The sequence below is a fragment of the Clarias gariepinus genome, chromosome 28 (genome assembly GCF_024256425.1).
Source record: "Clarias gariepinus isolate MV-2021 ecotype Netherlands chromosome 28, CGAR_prim_01v2, whole genome shotgun sequence".
In the NCBI taxonomy this organism is placed as follows: domain Eukaryota; kingdom Metazoa; phylum Chordata; class Actinopteri; order Siluriformes; family Clariidae; genus Clarias; species Clarias gariepinus.
Genome location: NC_071127.1, coordinates 2,100,001 through 2,115,024, shown reverse-complemented (window position 1 = coordinate 2,115,024; position 15,024 = coordinate 2,100,001). Strand labels below are relative to the sequence as shown.

Below are 15,024 nucleotides of genomic sequence, written 5' to 3'. Positions count from 1 at the left end.
CGCTGCGAGCAGGGTTTGAACCTGCGCGGGGAAACCCCATTGGATTTCGAGTCCAACGCCTTAACCTCTCGGCCATCGCAGCAGTGCTGCACATGAGCGGCCTCGTCCACAATTCCTTATTAATTCCACAATTCCTAAATTATGTGCCCTCTAAGGAGCTTGTTTAATTATTCCACTGATTTTTAGCTCTTCCTAGATTAAAGAAAGCAAGCAAGAATCTAACCGCTCTTAAAAAAACAGCTTCAGTCCATTCTACAGAAATGAGGAATGGTTGGGCCTGACCTCAGGTTCTCTTAGGAGAATCAGCATGTCCAACCTACAGAATGTGTGGGATGTAAAGCTCTTTTTTTATCCACCAGTTTTATGTAAGCTCTAGTTCCCTATCAGTCAGATTTAAAGCCAGAGGAGAAGCAATAACAGTAGAGCTGACACACTCCAAGCGGGATTCAGAACTGCACAAGAAAACATTACTGAAGATCAAGACTAACACATTAGCCACCGAGACAGTACAGCACAGCCCGAATAAAGGGTACTGGGTTCCATGCACGTTGTCATTACAGCGCTGGGAACACCCAGGTGTGTTGCATCACACTGTTTTTTCCTCAAGAAACGTTAACAGTATCAAAGCCTGTTCCAACTGTTTGATCACCCCAAGGTGAAAACTTTTATTTAATCACCATTAGAATTAGAATTACGACACACAATGTGGTGTCCGATCCAATGGTGAAAGTGATTAGATGTGATACCCTGATCATTCAGGTAATCAGCTGGCTTCATTTGCAGTATTACTACTACATTCTCTAAACTATTTGTGGCTTAATGATAGGTTTCTTGCCTGCCATGTAGAAGACCTGGGTTCAAACCCCAGCCATTAGATGACATGCTGATCCCAAGCCCAAGTTAAATAGGAGTGATGGTGGGAGCAACTGAAAACCTTAACTATAAGCTTAGTTAAATCCAGGTGGTGATCTAGTATATACCATACATGGTCATGTCAAACTACTTTATTCTGATGAGTCTCACTAACAAGTGGTTTTCTTATGGACACACAGCTGTTAAGTCCCAATCACACGTGTGTATGTGGGAATGCTTTTACGTTCACTATTAAACATAGCTATCCTGTATTTTGTACTGTTAGGTTTCTGAAATGCAATTTGTGTTGGTGTGTAAGTGATCTCTGTTCATGATTTCACCTCATTTCTTCAGAACTATCCTTATGTGTTATTGCATAATTTAGCTGTTAACAGATACATAAATTAAACTAATCGCACAGAACTTTGCATTAAAGACATTTATTTAAAGACAGACAGAGTATCGTCAATGTTTTATATACACAATACAAAGAAGATTTAAAGAAAAAAAAGAAAAAAAGTCTCTAGCGCCCTCTCCTGGCGCCGCCACCTCTTCCTCCTGCAAATTTTCCTCCTTTCACTTTTTTCCTGACGCCACTCGAGTGTTCGGCGTCGTCGCCTACTTCTTCCCTGCCTTTCCTCTTCCTCTTTTCTCCCTGCTCCTTCATTTCCTGTAAAGAGGGAAAAAAATATTACATATATAGATAATACAACGGAGCCTGCAGTATTTTAGAGGATTTAGAACACAGCCAACAATAAGGGCTAAAGAAACAAACAAAACAAAAAGCGAGACGTACGAGTCGAGCGAATCTCTGTGCCTCGCTCACTCGCTCCACTAGCATCATCACTTCCTCTTCCTGCGTGGGGAAAGCAGGGAGTTTCTTCCCGATCAGAGTTTCAATCCGCTGGAAAAGCTCCACGTCATACCTGAAGACAGAAGACGTCAGACATCAGACGTGAGCAGAGTTTCATATTCTTTACATGTGGTTTAATTAGTGTTAAGATTAATAATTGTTAATTAATTATAAAATGAGTGTGTGTCGAGCGTGCTTGATTGCATACTGTGTAACGAATGTGATGGATTTTCCAGATCGTCCAGCCCGGGCCGTCCTGCCCACACGGTGGATGTAGTCCTAAAAAACACACACACACACACACACACACACACACACACACACACACACACACGTATATAAACAACCACCATACACTGATCGAACAGTAAAACAAGTCATCTGTGGTGTTTATGTGGAACAAACATTCGCCTGTGTTACCTTGGAGTGTGTGGGGATGTCGAAGTTGATGACACAGTCTACATGCGGAATGTCTAAGCCACGTGAGGCCACGTCCGTCGCTAGCAGCACAGACCGAGACTTCGACTTGAACTTGTTCAGAGCACCGAGACGTTTATTCTACACGGAACACACACAGAGGGAAGGTGACGTCCATGCAGTACTCCCAACCCCCACCAAGGGGGAACAACAATATGTACAGCGTGTATGTACCTGGCTCATTTGCCCGTGCAGTGGGATGGCGGTGATACCCAGGTTCCTCAGTAAGAGCGTCACCCGCTGTGTGTTGTTGCACGTACTGCAGAAAACCATGAACGAGTTCCCGGCTAATTCGTTCAGTATGGAGACCAGGTAGCAGTCCTAAAAAACACACACACACAAAACAGTACCTTGTATTAATCAGCAGTCAAGAACTTAATTAAGTATCACCACTGACTTCCTCAAATTACCAAGGATTATGGATTACACGTCCTGCTAAACATTGTGTATGGTATAGCGATGTACGGTATGCACCAAAATGTATACAGGACTGAGACTTGTGCGTCACGGACGCCCATAGCTTCAGACAGTCGTGTCGTACAGTTGTTAGTTGGAAATGTGTCTCTTGACAGCGGAAACATATTCATAGTCGAGTCTTATATCTGCTCATAGAGAGGTTAAAGAAGAGTGTGTGTTTAACTGTGAAGATCCGGCAAGAACTTGAAAATGTTCTGCATCACGCCAGCAAATCCTCTCCTTTCGTCTGCAGCGGTATTTGTCCCGGGAATCCGGGTGGAGAACAACATGAGCGGTGCACACACACTTCCACCAAGAACTTCTCAATGTAAGCATTGGATCTTCACAGTTGAACACACTCTCCTTTAACATTCACTACAAGTAGGCATCAGGTGGTGTAAGTTTGGGGGGGACGAGACGGGTACAGAAAGGAATTGTTCTGGCACCTTTTTTAAACTCAGCCCTCTTTCCACATGCAAATAGTGTGTGTGTGTGTGTGTATGCGCGTGTGTCTTTTAGCTTCTTCCGGGAGAAATAAACTCACGGATGACGACATGGTGATATTGTTCGTTTTTTCATTTCAGTGCTATATATTTTGCTGCATACGTTACAAGTAAAGACATTTCATGAGTGTCAAAGTCTTCTATTTGAAACTAGCTAAAGTTCATGTAAAGAGTTAGTAAATTGCAGTGTTGATGCTTTTTTTTTTTTTTAATCTCTGCAATCTGCCCTGAGCCACATCCTGACTGACGGCATCCCAATCTTGTGTGGTGGGATTATCACATCCAACTAAACGTTTGTAAATGTATGATCTTTAAATTGTAGTCACGTGTAGTGTAGTGTCCTATATACCACAGAAGATAAAGTGGTCTAGTAATCAATGGTTTGATCTCAAAGTAGACTTGGAAGCCATGCTGAAGTTTGCCTTTGTTGTGTTTGTTTTTGCCTCTAGCATCGTTGGGAGACCGTAAAGGGACGTACACAGACGTCTACAGTGATGTGATGATGTGACCCTTCAGCCCATGGACCAAAGAAAGCCAGTTCTTAGAAAGTTCACCATTGGACCGGCACTCACACCAGACACGAACTAACACCAGGCTCGGTTTGGTGGAAAAGGGTAAATGATTATCATAAGCCACATCATGAGGTTATAAGACGCCTTCAGTCTTTCTTAACCAACTAAAGTGTCACGCTCTCTAAGCATTGTTCTATGTAATGATTTTGTGCGTATGATGTCATGATATAATAACACCTGCGGCGCCCCCTGTTGGATGAAATTCACCCTGCAGAACTGCACTGCGCTGAAAGCCGCGTGGTTTCCCGCGTGTTACCTTGTACTTGGCCGGGATGAAGATGTAATACTGCTGCAGCTTGTCCACGGTGGCGTATTTGCTCGAAACGGCGCACTTCACCGGATCCTTTAGAGCAGCTCTCTGTAACTTCTGGACCTAAACATACAACACACACACACACAAACACCGGTTATGAAATAAACAAACAAATAATTGTATTTATCTGTGTTTTCTAGCAATAAGTAGGCGTCTTGCTAACGGTACCTTTTTGGTCATGGTGGCGGAGAACAGGAAGGTGTGTCTCTCTCGGGGAATCAGCTTCAGGATCTTATCCACCTGAGAGACAAATTAAAATTACAATTTTATTTGTCACATACACAGTCATACACAGTACAAAATGTAGTGAAATGCTTATACGACCGCCAGTGACCTTAAAAAGAGAATTAAAGCTTATAATAAGTAATAAATATGAATAAAAGAAATATGATAGAAAAATTAAATAAAAAATAAAAATTAAATTAAACTAGGAAAAAAAGAACTAAAAATAGAAATATGCTGTACGAAAATAGAAAGATACTGTACAAGACGGAGAGAGAACGACGGAGAGGCTCAGGATCTGAGGGAGAGTGCTAGATTTAAGGTGGGAATGACGTAATGAGAGGGTGGATCTACCTCAGACTCAAAGTCCATGTTGAGAATCCGGTCGGCTTCGTCCATCACCAGGAACTTCACCGACCGCAGGTTAAAGCCCTTCGTGTTCTCCAGGTGGTCGATTAATCTACCGGGAGTAGCTGACACACACACACACACAGTTTTAAATTCAGCCCCAAGATGATGTGTACCTGTCTGAGACTGACACACACACACACACACACACACTCACCAATCACTACATGGGGTTTCTTAGCCAGCACCAGCGACTGTGACATCATGTCAATTCCTCCAACAATGACGGCTGCAAGAAACACACACACACACACACACACGTACACACAGTTAAAACTCATATGAACACAAAAACACTCTGACTGGTCAGATGGTGTTGATTAATTCTCTGAAAACTGTACAGGTTGATATTAATGTGTTATGGTTTCCTTAGCAACAGCTCCATCATTGTACATATAAATTAGCCTTTGATCATTTATAATGTGCGTGTTATCATTTTCTGTAAGGAGATGTGTTCATGTAATGTTTAAGGAAGGAGTCTCCGGTGTCAGCGCTTCTATATCACCACCGAGGTGTACGAGTGGAGGTGTAGAGGACGCCGGAGCGTCTCACTGACTGACCCGTCTTCACCCCGATGCTGGAGCCCAGGGCCTCGAACTGCTCGGAGATCTGGAAGGCGAGCTCTCTGGTTGGCGTGAGGACGAGCGTGTGGAGACGCTGGGGAGACGAGAGCAGAGACTGCAGGATGGGCAGAGCGAACGCACCTGTCTTCCCCGAGCCCGTCTCGGCCAGACCGATCACGTCTCTCCCTGAGAGAGAGAGAGAGATACACAGAGTGAAATGGACAATACAGAAGGAGACAACAGACTCAAGTTAAGACAGATAGAGAAACAGACACAGATGAGAGTGAGAGTGAAAAAGACACGGCAACAGAGAGAGACAGTGAGACAGAGAGTCTCAGACAGACAGTAAGAGACCGACTGCTAGTGTGAGAGAAACAAACAGAGTTAGTTGGAGAAAGAGTGAGAGGGAAGGAGAGACAACGGACTTAGAGTGAGACAGACAGAATGACACAGAGAGAGACAGTGAGGAACATAGTGTGAGGGAGTCAGACAGACGGCGAATGTGAGAAAGAGAAACACAGAGAGAGAGAGAGACACACAGAGTTAGATGGACAAGAGGGTGAGACAGAAGGAGAGACAACAGGCTGAGAGTGAGACAGACAGACAGTGAGAGTGAGACAGAGAGAGTGAGACAGACAGACAGAAGGACAGAGTGAGAGTGAGACAGGTGTTGTAGAGGACAGACAGGTGTCTCACCCTGCAGGGCCACAGGAATCGCCTCCATCTGGATCTTGGTGGGTTTTTTCCATCCTAACAGATCACAGGCCTCACACAGCACCTCTGTGACTCCCTACACACACACACACACACACACACACACACACAGTTTGTTAATAACACGCCGGTCTGTGTCTCTGACTCCTCGGTGTGTGTGTGTGTGTGTGTGTACACTATAATACACTGCTCCTCAGTACCAGATCTTTGAAGCTCTTGGTCTCCTCGGTCACCTCCTCCTTCTCCTCCTGTTCCTCCTCCGGTTCCTCCGTGTTTAACCCCTCCGGAGTCTCGCTGTCTGCTGCTGCTGCTCTGTCTGGAGACTCCGCCATGTTTCAGGACCAACGTGTTGTGAACACGAACTGCGCATGAGCGGAAGTGACAGCGTGTCGGCGCTCTGGGGCATTCTGGGAAATATAGTTCCCGTATGAAAGAAAAGGCGCTGAAACGGATCATTTCTACTGATGGGAAGTTCGAATCATTTTAGTGACTCGGTTCTTTGAATCTCGTTCATCAATATGAACGAATCTTTTTTTTTTTTGAGTCATTTCGTTCATTTGATCAGAAATAAATTTAAATGTTGCGTTTTTAAATAAATAAATAAAAAGCCCCCCAACACGTCTACATACACACATTTTACAGTCTATATTTCCAGTCATGAAAATATTACACTGCAGCTAGGGGCATATTATAATAAACAGATCACCATCATATCTTAATCCCAGTCGTTATTTTAAATCTATTGCACTGCATAACGTCTTGGGGAGTCACGTGACAAAAGAACGAACGACTCAGGACTGAAATGAGTCGACTCGAGTGTAACGACTCACTTCTGTTTCCTGTATGTAACGTACGGAGGTTTTGCTATGCTTTGCGCATGCGCGGCCAATAGAGACATGGACGAATCACTCTCCGAGATACTGGTTCATCTGAGTCACGTTAAAGACTCGTTCATAAAGAATCAATGATTCATGAATGACTCATCACTAATCATTTCACTCATTGACCGCCATATTTTACACTATATTTTAGTTTACACCGTAATTAACTGCACAAATAGCTTCAAATAATAATATAATTAGCTCTAAGAGTTCAGATCATAAAGTGTATGTTTATGTAAAGACCCGACTAAAAACTCCATCTATACGCTTCTCTGGACTGATTTTATTTTAATTATTAGCAAACAAACAAACAAACAAATAAAAAACTCAGACACTCTGAAATGTTTTTTTTGGTGTTTATTTAGGATTTTAAACAATAACACGTCCAGCTCCGACACTCAACATCTACATACAGAAAAACAAACTCAATATAAAAATGGTGTTGAAACACGCGTGACGGAGGCTAGCGTTGAAATGACATGCGCACCCCTTCGACCTTCACCTTCCAGCCTCCCCAGCTCACCCCCTCGTTCTCACAGTAAGCCCTCCATCTCTCTCATGAACGCCTCGTACACCTGGTCCTTGGTCTTCATGCTGGGAGGGGCCAAGCTGGGGCCGAGATGGACGGGGTTCGCCGACGGCATGGCTTTGAATCCGTGCCCGACTCTCTCCTCCTCTTTCCTCCCTCCTTTTTCGGTGGGCGCCACCCCCTGCGGACCCATCCGGTCCCTGCGGACACGCAACGCCGTGGGAACGAACCGCGTCACTTCCGCTTTGGGGTTGATGATCTGCGGTTTTGCCGAGATGGTGGCGGCGCCCGACTGTCCCGCAGCGCCGGAGACGCTCGTGATGTTGGCGCGCTTCTCTATGGTGTGGGTGGGGGCGCTGACAGGAGTGGGAACGGTACCTGGAGGAGGGGGCATCTGCATGGAGGATGGGCGGATGGACAGAGGGAGGGAAGGCGGAGCTAAGAGGGAGGGATCGTTGGAAGAGGAAGGCGTGGAAGAGGAAGGCGGGGGCTTCTGACGAGGAACGATGCTGGGAGGGGCACTCAGGACGTTGGGGTTTAGAGGAGGCGGGAACATGGAGAGGGGCGGAGCCATGCGTGGAGGACCAGCACGAGGAGGAGGGGGAGGAATACCTACAGAGAAATGGACAGAAACAAGAAGGTTATAGACAGTGGATTCCCATACTGCATCCGCCTGTGATTAGCAGTTTTTAGCGACGTTAGCTATTATGTGAGTAATAATCCTAGCAACACACACCTGGTGGCGCTGGGGGAGGCAGTCTGGGAGGCGGTCCTCTTGGAGGTGGACCTGGAGGAAGGCCTGGTGGTGGGCCAGGGGGTGGGCCTGGAGGCCGCCCAGGAGGTGGACCAGGGGGCAACATACGCGGCATCGGCCCCCTGAGAGCACCAGGTAGATTAGGGGGCCTGAGGAAGGGAGGGGCGCCTGTAGATATGAACAGAACACAACACAACACACACGGTTTAATCTTGTCTTCCTTTCCTGAAACACTGAAAATATGTAAGTGATAATATTCCTGACTCACCTGGCGGAGGCCCAGGAGGTGGACCTGAGGGTGGGCCCGGAGGCCTCATTGGAGGAGCAGGAGGAGGTCCTAAAGGAGGAGGGCCTGTGAGAGGGGGTGGCTGCAGGTGGGGCGGGGGCTGCTGCTGTGGCGGCGGCGCTCCCATCGGTGCTGACGGTGGGGGGAGTCGGTTCAGGGAGGGAGCTAATTGGCTCTCGCCGGGGGGCTCCAAGACCTCGCTGTCGGATTGATCGGAGTCTGTGTACTCCTCCTCCTCAACCTCCTCCTCTTCCTCTGGAATAGACTGACCTACACACACACACACACACACACACACACATCTCTGTAGGGACTCCAAAATATTCATATTATGGATAAATTGAGGAGTAAGCATGAGTTGAGCTTACTCCTAAATTTATTCATAATATGAATATTTTGAAGTGAGTGAGCGAGCGCGTACCTGCCATCCTTAACATCATGGCCTGGAGGGGTGTGATCGCCTTCGTTTTCTTTACCACCCTCTTCTTTCGCTTCTTCGTCTGCTGTGGCATATCGGCAAAACGCACGGTGCGACCTAAACACCATCAACACCAGCATGAGCACAACTTACAGAACGACACAAACCACCCTGAATCGATTCTCCATCCCTCTGACCTCTTTCCCTCTCGTCGTCCCTCTCTCGATCATCCTGTCGGCTTCCCAGGCCCCTCTTCTCCAACAGTTCATCTCCCTCTCCGTCGCTCTGGTCGTCTGATTCGCTCTGGTCCTCTCCTCCGTCAGAGCCACTATCGCTGTCTCGATCAGCCATGTCGATGTCAGCCTCGCCTCCTGCGTCTAACACATGCAAACACACCTTAAAAATCAAGTGACCTGTAAAGAGCGTGCAGGTTAGGAGTGCGAGTCAGACCTTAGGTGGCAATCTAAAACTCTATACACAGGCATCAGGAACTAAACATTTTGTTTTTAGGCTTTTGAGGTGAATGCTGTGGGGATGTCGATGTGGTTGGGGGAATCTGGGACATCTGTAGTGACGATGATCCACTTGGTTTTAAGTGAACTTGAAAACACAAGTCTTGTCTTGGTTTTAAAGTGACTTATGAGGAATTATTTCATTAAATCTTCATAGGTTTTTATCTGTGATGACTGAGAGATCTTAAGGGTCCAGTCTTGGACAGAATACTGGCAAAACTGTTCAAGATTTAAAACTGTTCAGCACATCTAGCCCTGGTCTTGGCCTATACGGTCTTAATCCTGGGCTAGTATGACTAAAGTGGCTGGACCACAAATATCAGTCCTTTTCCTCAGACTAGACCATGATACTTTGGGCCTTGATGCATCTGATTTCAGGACGTCTAGTCTAGTTCTGGGATGGATCTGAATTTGGTGCCAGTCTGGGCCAGATTTTAAATCAACAATAGGATATGGGATGCTTTTTGTCCACTACAGGTTTTGCAGAAACACTTTCATCCTCTTCAGAGTATTTAAGGAATGTGTTTTCTGAGATAATCACTACTTCTTCAGATTACGTGTCGTTGGTGCATTATCGCCACCTACTGGACTGGAGTAGAATGTTTAGTTTATACATTAAAGAGTTATTAAAACCTTAAAACCTGAAAGAAATTTAGCTTTTCAAAAAAAATAAAATAAGATAGCAAGCTTTAGTGACGTTCAATCAAATCTGAGATCACAACAGTCATAATACCCATGATTCACAGCTCTCCTGGACATGGGTTTGACCAGGTTATTTCAGGAATTTGCTTTAACTCACACTCAAAAATTTTATTCGTCCCCTCTTCTGGGTCATTGTCTTGTGATGTCCTAATGTCTAGACCTCATAAGATCTGCTCCAAACAAGCGTCAGTGTGTGTGTGTGTAATTGTGTACCTGGTTTGTAGAGCTGTAGTATCTGGGGTGGCGGAGGCCCAGGGGGAGGTCCGGGAGGTTTGCGTCCCGGTGGTAACCGAGGGACCCCCGCAACTGCTGCTGACGACACCGCCGTCCCTTTGCTGACACAGACAAGAGTGTGTGTGTGTTTAATTCACTGAGACGGACCTCGTCTTGTTCACAAACCACAAATCAGAACCTAAACACTCGCTAATTTACCCAAAGCTAGAGGTCTTCTTGAGGATCGATGGGGGTTGGGCTCCCGGCAATGGGATGTCCTGAATAAGGACGCTGGACGGTGCATGAGGCATGTCAGGAAGAGGAATACTGTCCACCTCCACAGACTCCGCGTTCTGACAAGAGATAAGCAAAAAGAAACTCCACTGGTTACACAGGGGCGACACCTCCATGGTATAATTTAACGAATAAACACCACGCTAACGGTGTTCCACGCACTCACCTTGACCGAGTCGAAGTATAGCGATAACTGTCCCCGTTTGGTCTCGTACTCCAGCTCCAGTTTGCGCAGCTCTTTATACGTCTCGGGATTCTCTCTCTCATACAGACGCACGATTCGCTCGAAGGTCTCGCGTAACTTCTTCCTCTTATCACGCAGCACTTTGTCGTTCAACAAGGGCTGCTGAACCGGGTTAAACTCTGACACACACACACACAAAGTTAAACTCATGATTTGTTTACTTGCTGTTTTCTTCTCAAGAAACTAAAATAAACACAAAAAACAAACAAACAAAATATTTTAGTCCCCCTGTATGTTCCCTCATGGGGGGCCAGGAGTTCCCTTACAGCAGGGGTCTGCAATTAAGTTTGGCCTCGGGCCATATTTTTTCCAAGCCATTACATGGCGGGCCACAACCAAAACATTGGCTAATTTATTGAATTAATAGGGGAGGATGAATGGTAGGCGCTCGTAAAATGACAGAACCGAGATCCGAGATAAACGGACACATCTAAGATGAGATCATCGTGCTAATTACGATCCGGCTAGGTTGGTTCTTCGAGCACACCTGTTGTTGATGATTAGTATGGCTGGATTGAGTTGTCTACTCACTGATCACAAGCCCTGCGATTGGTTGACGAAATGGAAAAAGAGCGGCTCCATTTTTTTTGTAACACGTGTTATGCGCAGAAATGCCCCATGCCATGGATTGCCCCCCCCCCCACATAATCGCTATTAAATATTATATTATAACATAAATTTAGAGGTTAATGCTTTACAAATTACATGAGACAATGAAATAAAATAAGCAATATGAAAATAAATATGTTGTATATGAAAAAATAGAAATTTTAATAGTTTTGAAATACATGTATACTTTTATATTGTTTGTTATAAAATTAGTTTCGTTTATATAATTTATCATTATAAAATATTTATTTTTATTATATATAATTATTTATTTGCATATTCATGACAAACCCCTGAAAAATAAATGTGCAAGATGCAAGGATATATGCAAGATCCTTTTCTTTTCCCACGTGAGTCAGTCCGCGTCAGTCGTGCTCTTTAACCAATCAGATGTGACCTCGCCATTTCAACCAATCATAACCCACCAGGAGCGCAGGCTAAATCCTGTTTACATGAAATAAACCTGCTTCCGAGGAGGTTCAAGCTTACGGATATGTTGCTATGACAGCAAATGCGAGAAGCGCATCGAAGAACGAAACAATCCAAGATCAGGACAAATCCACAACAATCAAATCCAGCTAACTGAGTTAGAGACAGACGAAGAACGGACCCCTGGGTGCTCGCAAAGCACAACAAGACGTCATTTGTTTTTGCATGTTGAGCGTTCGCTTTGCACCTCGCTGATGCGCTTATTCACCCTCGTATCCAGATATAACAAATAAGAATTTAGATAGATTGAAATATTTCTGTTCTGAAAAATGAGGTTTCCAAACAAAGACCTTTTTTTGAGACTGTCAGTCCGATTAAAAAAAAATATCATTTATTTATTTTCATTATCTAGTTGAAACAATCTCACGGGCCAGATGTTTTTGCTTGCGGGCCACATGTGGCCCGGGGGCCGCTAATTGCCGACCTATGCCTTACAGGTTCTGGCACTCTAATGTGCCTCCATACAGGAACCGTTATTTCACAGGTTGCTCCTCATGAGTACCCAGGCTCAACTGGGATCTTAACTCTGTGTTTCCATACAGGAACTGGGGGTAAAATCCTCACTTTCTAATTAACACCATGAGTGGATCACTTGCTGCCTTATCAGGACCTGTTCCAACATCCGACTTCTCACTTCCTTGATCAGATCTCAATTATTCAGTGGCCTTTGGGCTCAATCTCTTTATCAGAACCTTACAGGAGGCTCTCAATTAATCAATATTTTATCAAACTGTGACTCCACAATGAGATTTATTAGGACAAAATCTTTACTATTCTTAGCTTTAGGCAGACCACACGTTGACTAATCAATTCACCTACAGGACTATAACATTTGATACAAAACTATACACACACACACACACACACACACACACCCACACACCCATTTCATCCAGTTTCTCCATGTCTCTGATGATCTGTCTGGGGTCTTTCATCTTCAGGACAGCAGCTCTCACCATCATCCTCTGCTTCTTGTTCTGTCTCATACAAACACAGAGACAGAGACACACACACACACACACAGTGAAATGAAATGTGTAAATAGTGTATAAATGTGCTCTGTTCAGTCACCAAAAGTCAGAAGCCTTTACCTTTTTGAGCTCCCTCTTCCTGGCCTCCTTACCTACACACACACACACACATTACAGTGTACAATTAACACAAATTCCAATCCCAGATGTAAAACTCAGATCTTGAAAGTAATCGGATGTTTTGTGAATCTATATTAATAAATGAAAGATTTTGTCTGTACATGGTCTTGCTTAGTGATATCTTCACGTTTCATACACTGAAGGACCAGAAACCAGTCTCAGAAAATACTGTGTCTCTCTGCCTGATTTTGTCGCAACATTACACAAAACTGACAGAACTTACTGAATCTATTCCAGTCCTTAGATCCCTGTCTGAAGTTTAACCTGCGCCATAAGTAAAACCTAAAGCTACGTTTACACTGTCAGGTAAATGTGACCCAATTCCGATTGTTTTGCTGATGAGACACATATCGGATATGTTCTGTGTCCGTGTAAACAGGAAATAAAACGATTTTTTGAGATCAGTTTCAGGCCTCCTTTATATGTGGAAATAAATCAGATATAAATCAGATATGTGCTTATGTGATTGTCGTGTAAACAGACAGATGAGATTTTCTGAGTCGTTATGTTCTGTAAGTCATTAAAACGGCGACTTCTTCACGGTTTAATGACGTAATGTTATTCTCCGGTGGAAGCGTGTGTGGAATGATAACATCTCAGGTGACATGAAAAAGAAAAAAGGCAACAAATCAGAATTAGGCATCGAGACCTGCAGTGTAAACGAGACTTTACTGTGGACTAAAAGTGATGTTATGAACAGTTATGTGTGGGATTTAATAATCTACTGTAAAATAATCTACTAATGCGCTACTGTCTCAATGTAAACAAACACCTGCACCAATAGATATTAATTAGAAAAGATAAAGTGAATATTTTTACTGGGATTAGTTCATATTTTCACTTTGGCTGAAATAACAGCGCTGAAGTGGTATAAGTGAATTTTAACACGCTGGAGTGGTTTTAAGACAAAACTTCATCTTTATCCTTTGATCTACTTTTTCCATTTCTCATCTGTGATTCACTCTCCGATTACCGAACAGGGAGTGTATTTGTCTGACCACCAAAGAAGGACAGTTTGTACAGAGTGTGTTGAGAGATGCAGTGTCAGAGTGTGTGTGTGTGTGTGTGTGTGTATACACTCACGGGCCTGGTCAGTGGGGTTCATGAATTTCCCACTCTTGGTGGACGAGGTGGATCGACGCCCCATGATGGCCAACACACACCTTCACCTGGAGATCAAACAAACACACACACACACACACACACACACACACACACACACAGGAGGTTCAGTAATGATGAAGATAAACAGTCATTATAATCACATCACATTAAACAATGTCAGATCTTATTACAAACACATTGTATGAGGCTTTAACACAAACCAATAACGCATTAATCCCCTGTCTATGACCCTGATTTATTTATTTATTTATTTTGTTATTAATGGGACATAAATCTTGCAGGACGCCACATTAGCACAAACACACACTGCTAGCTCCCCAGCAGCTAACCCGCTGTAGCTAACGCTAACTCAGCTAATGCTGTTTAAACGGCGAATTAAACACTACAGCACCTCAGTCTCGGAGAAAACACCGGGGTTTAAAAATCCCCCTCTTCCGGAGTTTAAAGTGTAATTAAATCAAACGCTGTTTTTATCCGTTTTAGATAAACACAAAGTAAATGCTAGCATGCTGCACATCCGCCATGTTGGATTCTCAAGCAGAGAGAATACCGAACAACAACTTCCGGGGTTTTTTCTTCAGCGGTGGACGGGAGGAAGTTTCCAAGCGTAAAACGCGCACAGCGGCATCTATCGGTCACAGCGCAGCATTGCAGACAGGTGGAATTTTTGTTTTTCAAATTCAAATTCAAAATTCAAATTTTATTTGTCACATACACAAACATACACAGTACGAAATGTAGTGAAATGCATTATACGACTGCCATTGACCCTAGAAGAGAATTAAAGTTTACAAATAAGAAATAAATATGAATAAAAGAAATACGATAGAAATTAAATAAAAAATTAAATTAAACTAGGAAAAATAGAACTAAAAATAAAAATA

The 15,024-nt window shown here is 44.1% G+C and overlaps 2 protein-coding genes and 1 non-coding gene across 3 annotated transcripts; all 3 read right to left on the bottom strand.

The window, feature by feature from the left end:
* trnas-cga (transfer RNA serine (anticodon CGA)) lies at nt 1–82 on the bottom strand. The gene has a single exon. It is a non-coding gene; the product is annotated as a tRNA-Ser (tRNA).
* Nucleotides 83–1,282: 1,200 nt separating this feature from the next.
* Nucleotides 1,283–6,302, bottom strand: ddx47 (DEAD (Asp-Glu-Ala-Asp) box polypeptide 47). Its single transcript, XM_053490268.1, has 12 exons — nt 6,134–6,302; nt 5,916–6,009; nt 5,217–5,405; nt 4,814–4,885; nt 4,603–4,721; nt 4,195–4,266; nt 3,970–4,086; nt 2,357–2,503; nt 2,126–2,263; nt 1,914–1,984; nt 1,649–1,778; nt 1,283–1,522 (listed from the first exon to the last, which is right to left on the bottom strand). Exons 1-12 carry the CDS (start codon nt 6,263–6,265, stop codon nt 1,376–1,378), a joined length of 1,428 nt encoding a protein of 475 aa, XP_053346243.1. The 5' UTR covers nt 6,266–6,302; the 3' UTR covers nt 1,283–1,375.
* Nucleotides 6,303–7,156: 854 nt separating this feature from the next.
* Nucleotides 7,157–14,682, bottom strand: LOC128515961 (WW domain-binding protein 11). Its single transcript, XM_053490254.1, has 12 exons — nt 14,532–14,682; nt 14,099–14,184; nt 12,956–12,987; nt 12,748–12,841; nt 10,689–10,885; nt 10,448–10,581; nt 10,229–10,350; nt 8,999–9,178; nt 8,805–8,918; nt 8,366–8,653; nt 8,080–8,265; nt 7,157–7,955 (listed from the first exon to the last, which is right to left on the bottom strand). The coding sequence occupies exons 2-12, from the start codon at nt 14,160–14,162 to the stop codon at nt 7,348–7,350; spliced, it is 2,019 nt and encodes a 672-aa protein (XP_053346229.1). The 5' UTR covers nt 14,163–14,184; nt 14,532–14,682; the 3' UTR covers nt 7,157–7,347.
* Between the last annotated feature and the right edge of the window lie 342 nt (nt 14,683–15,024).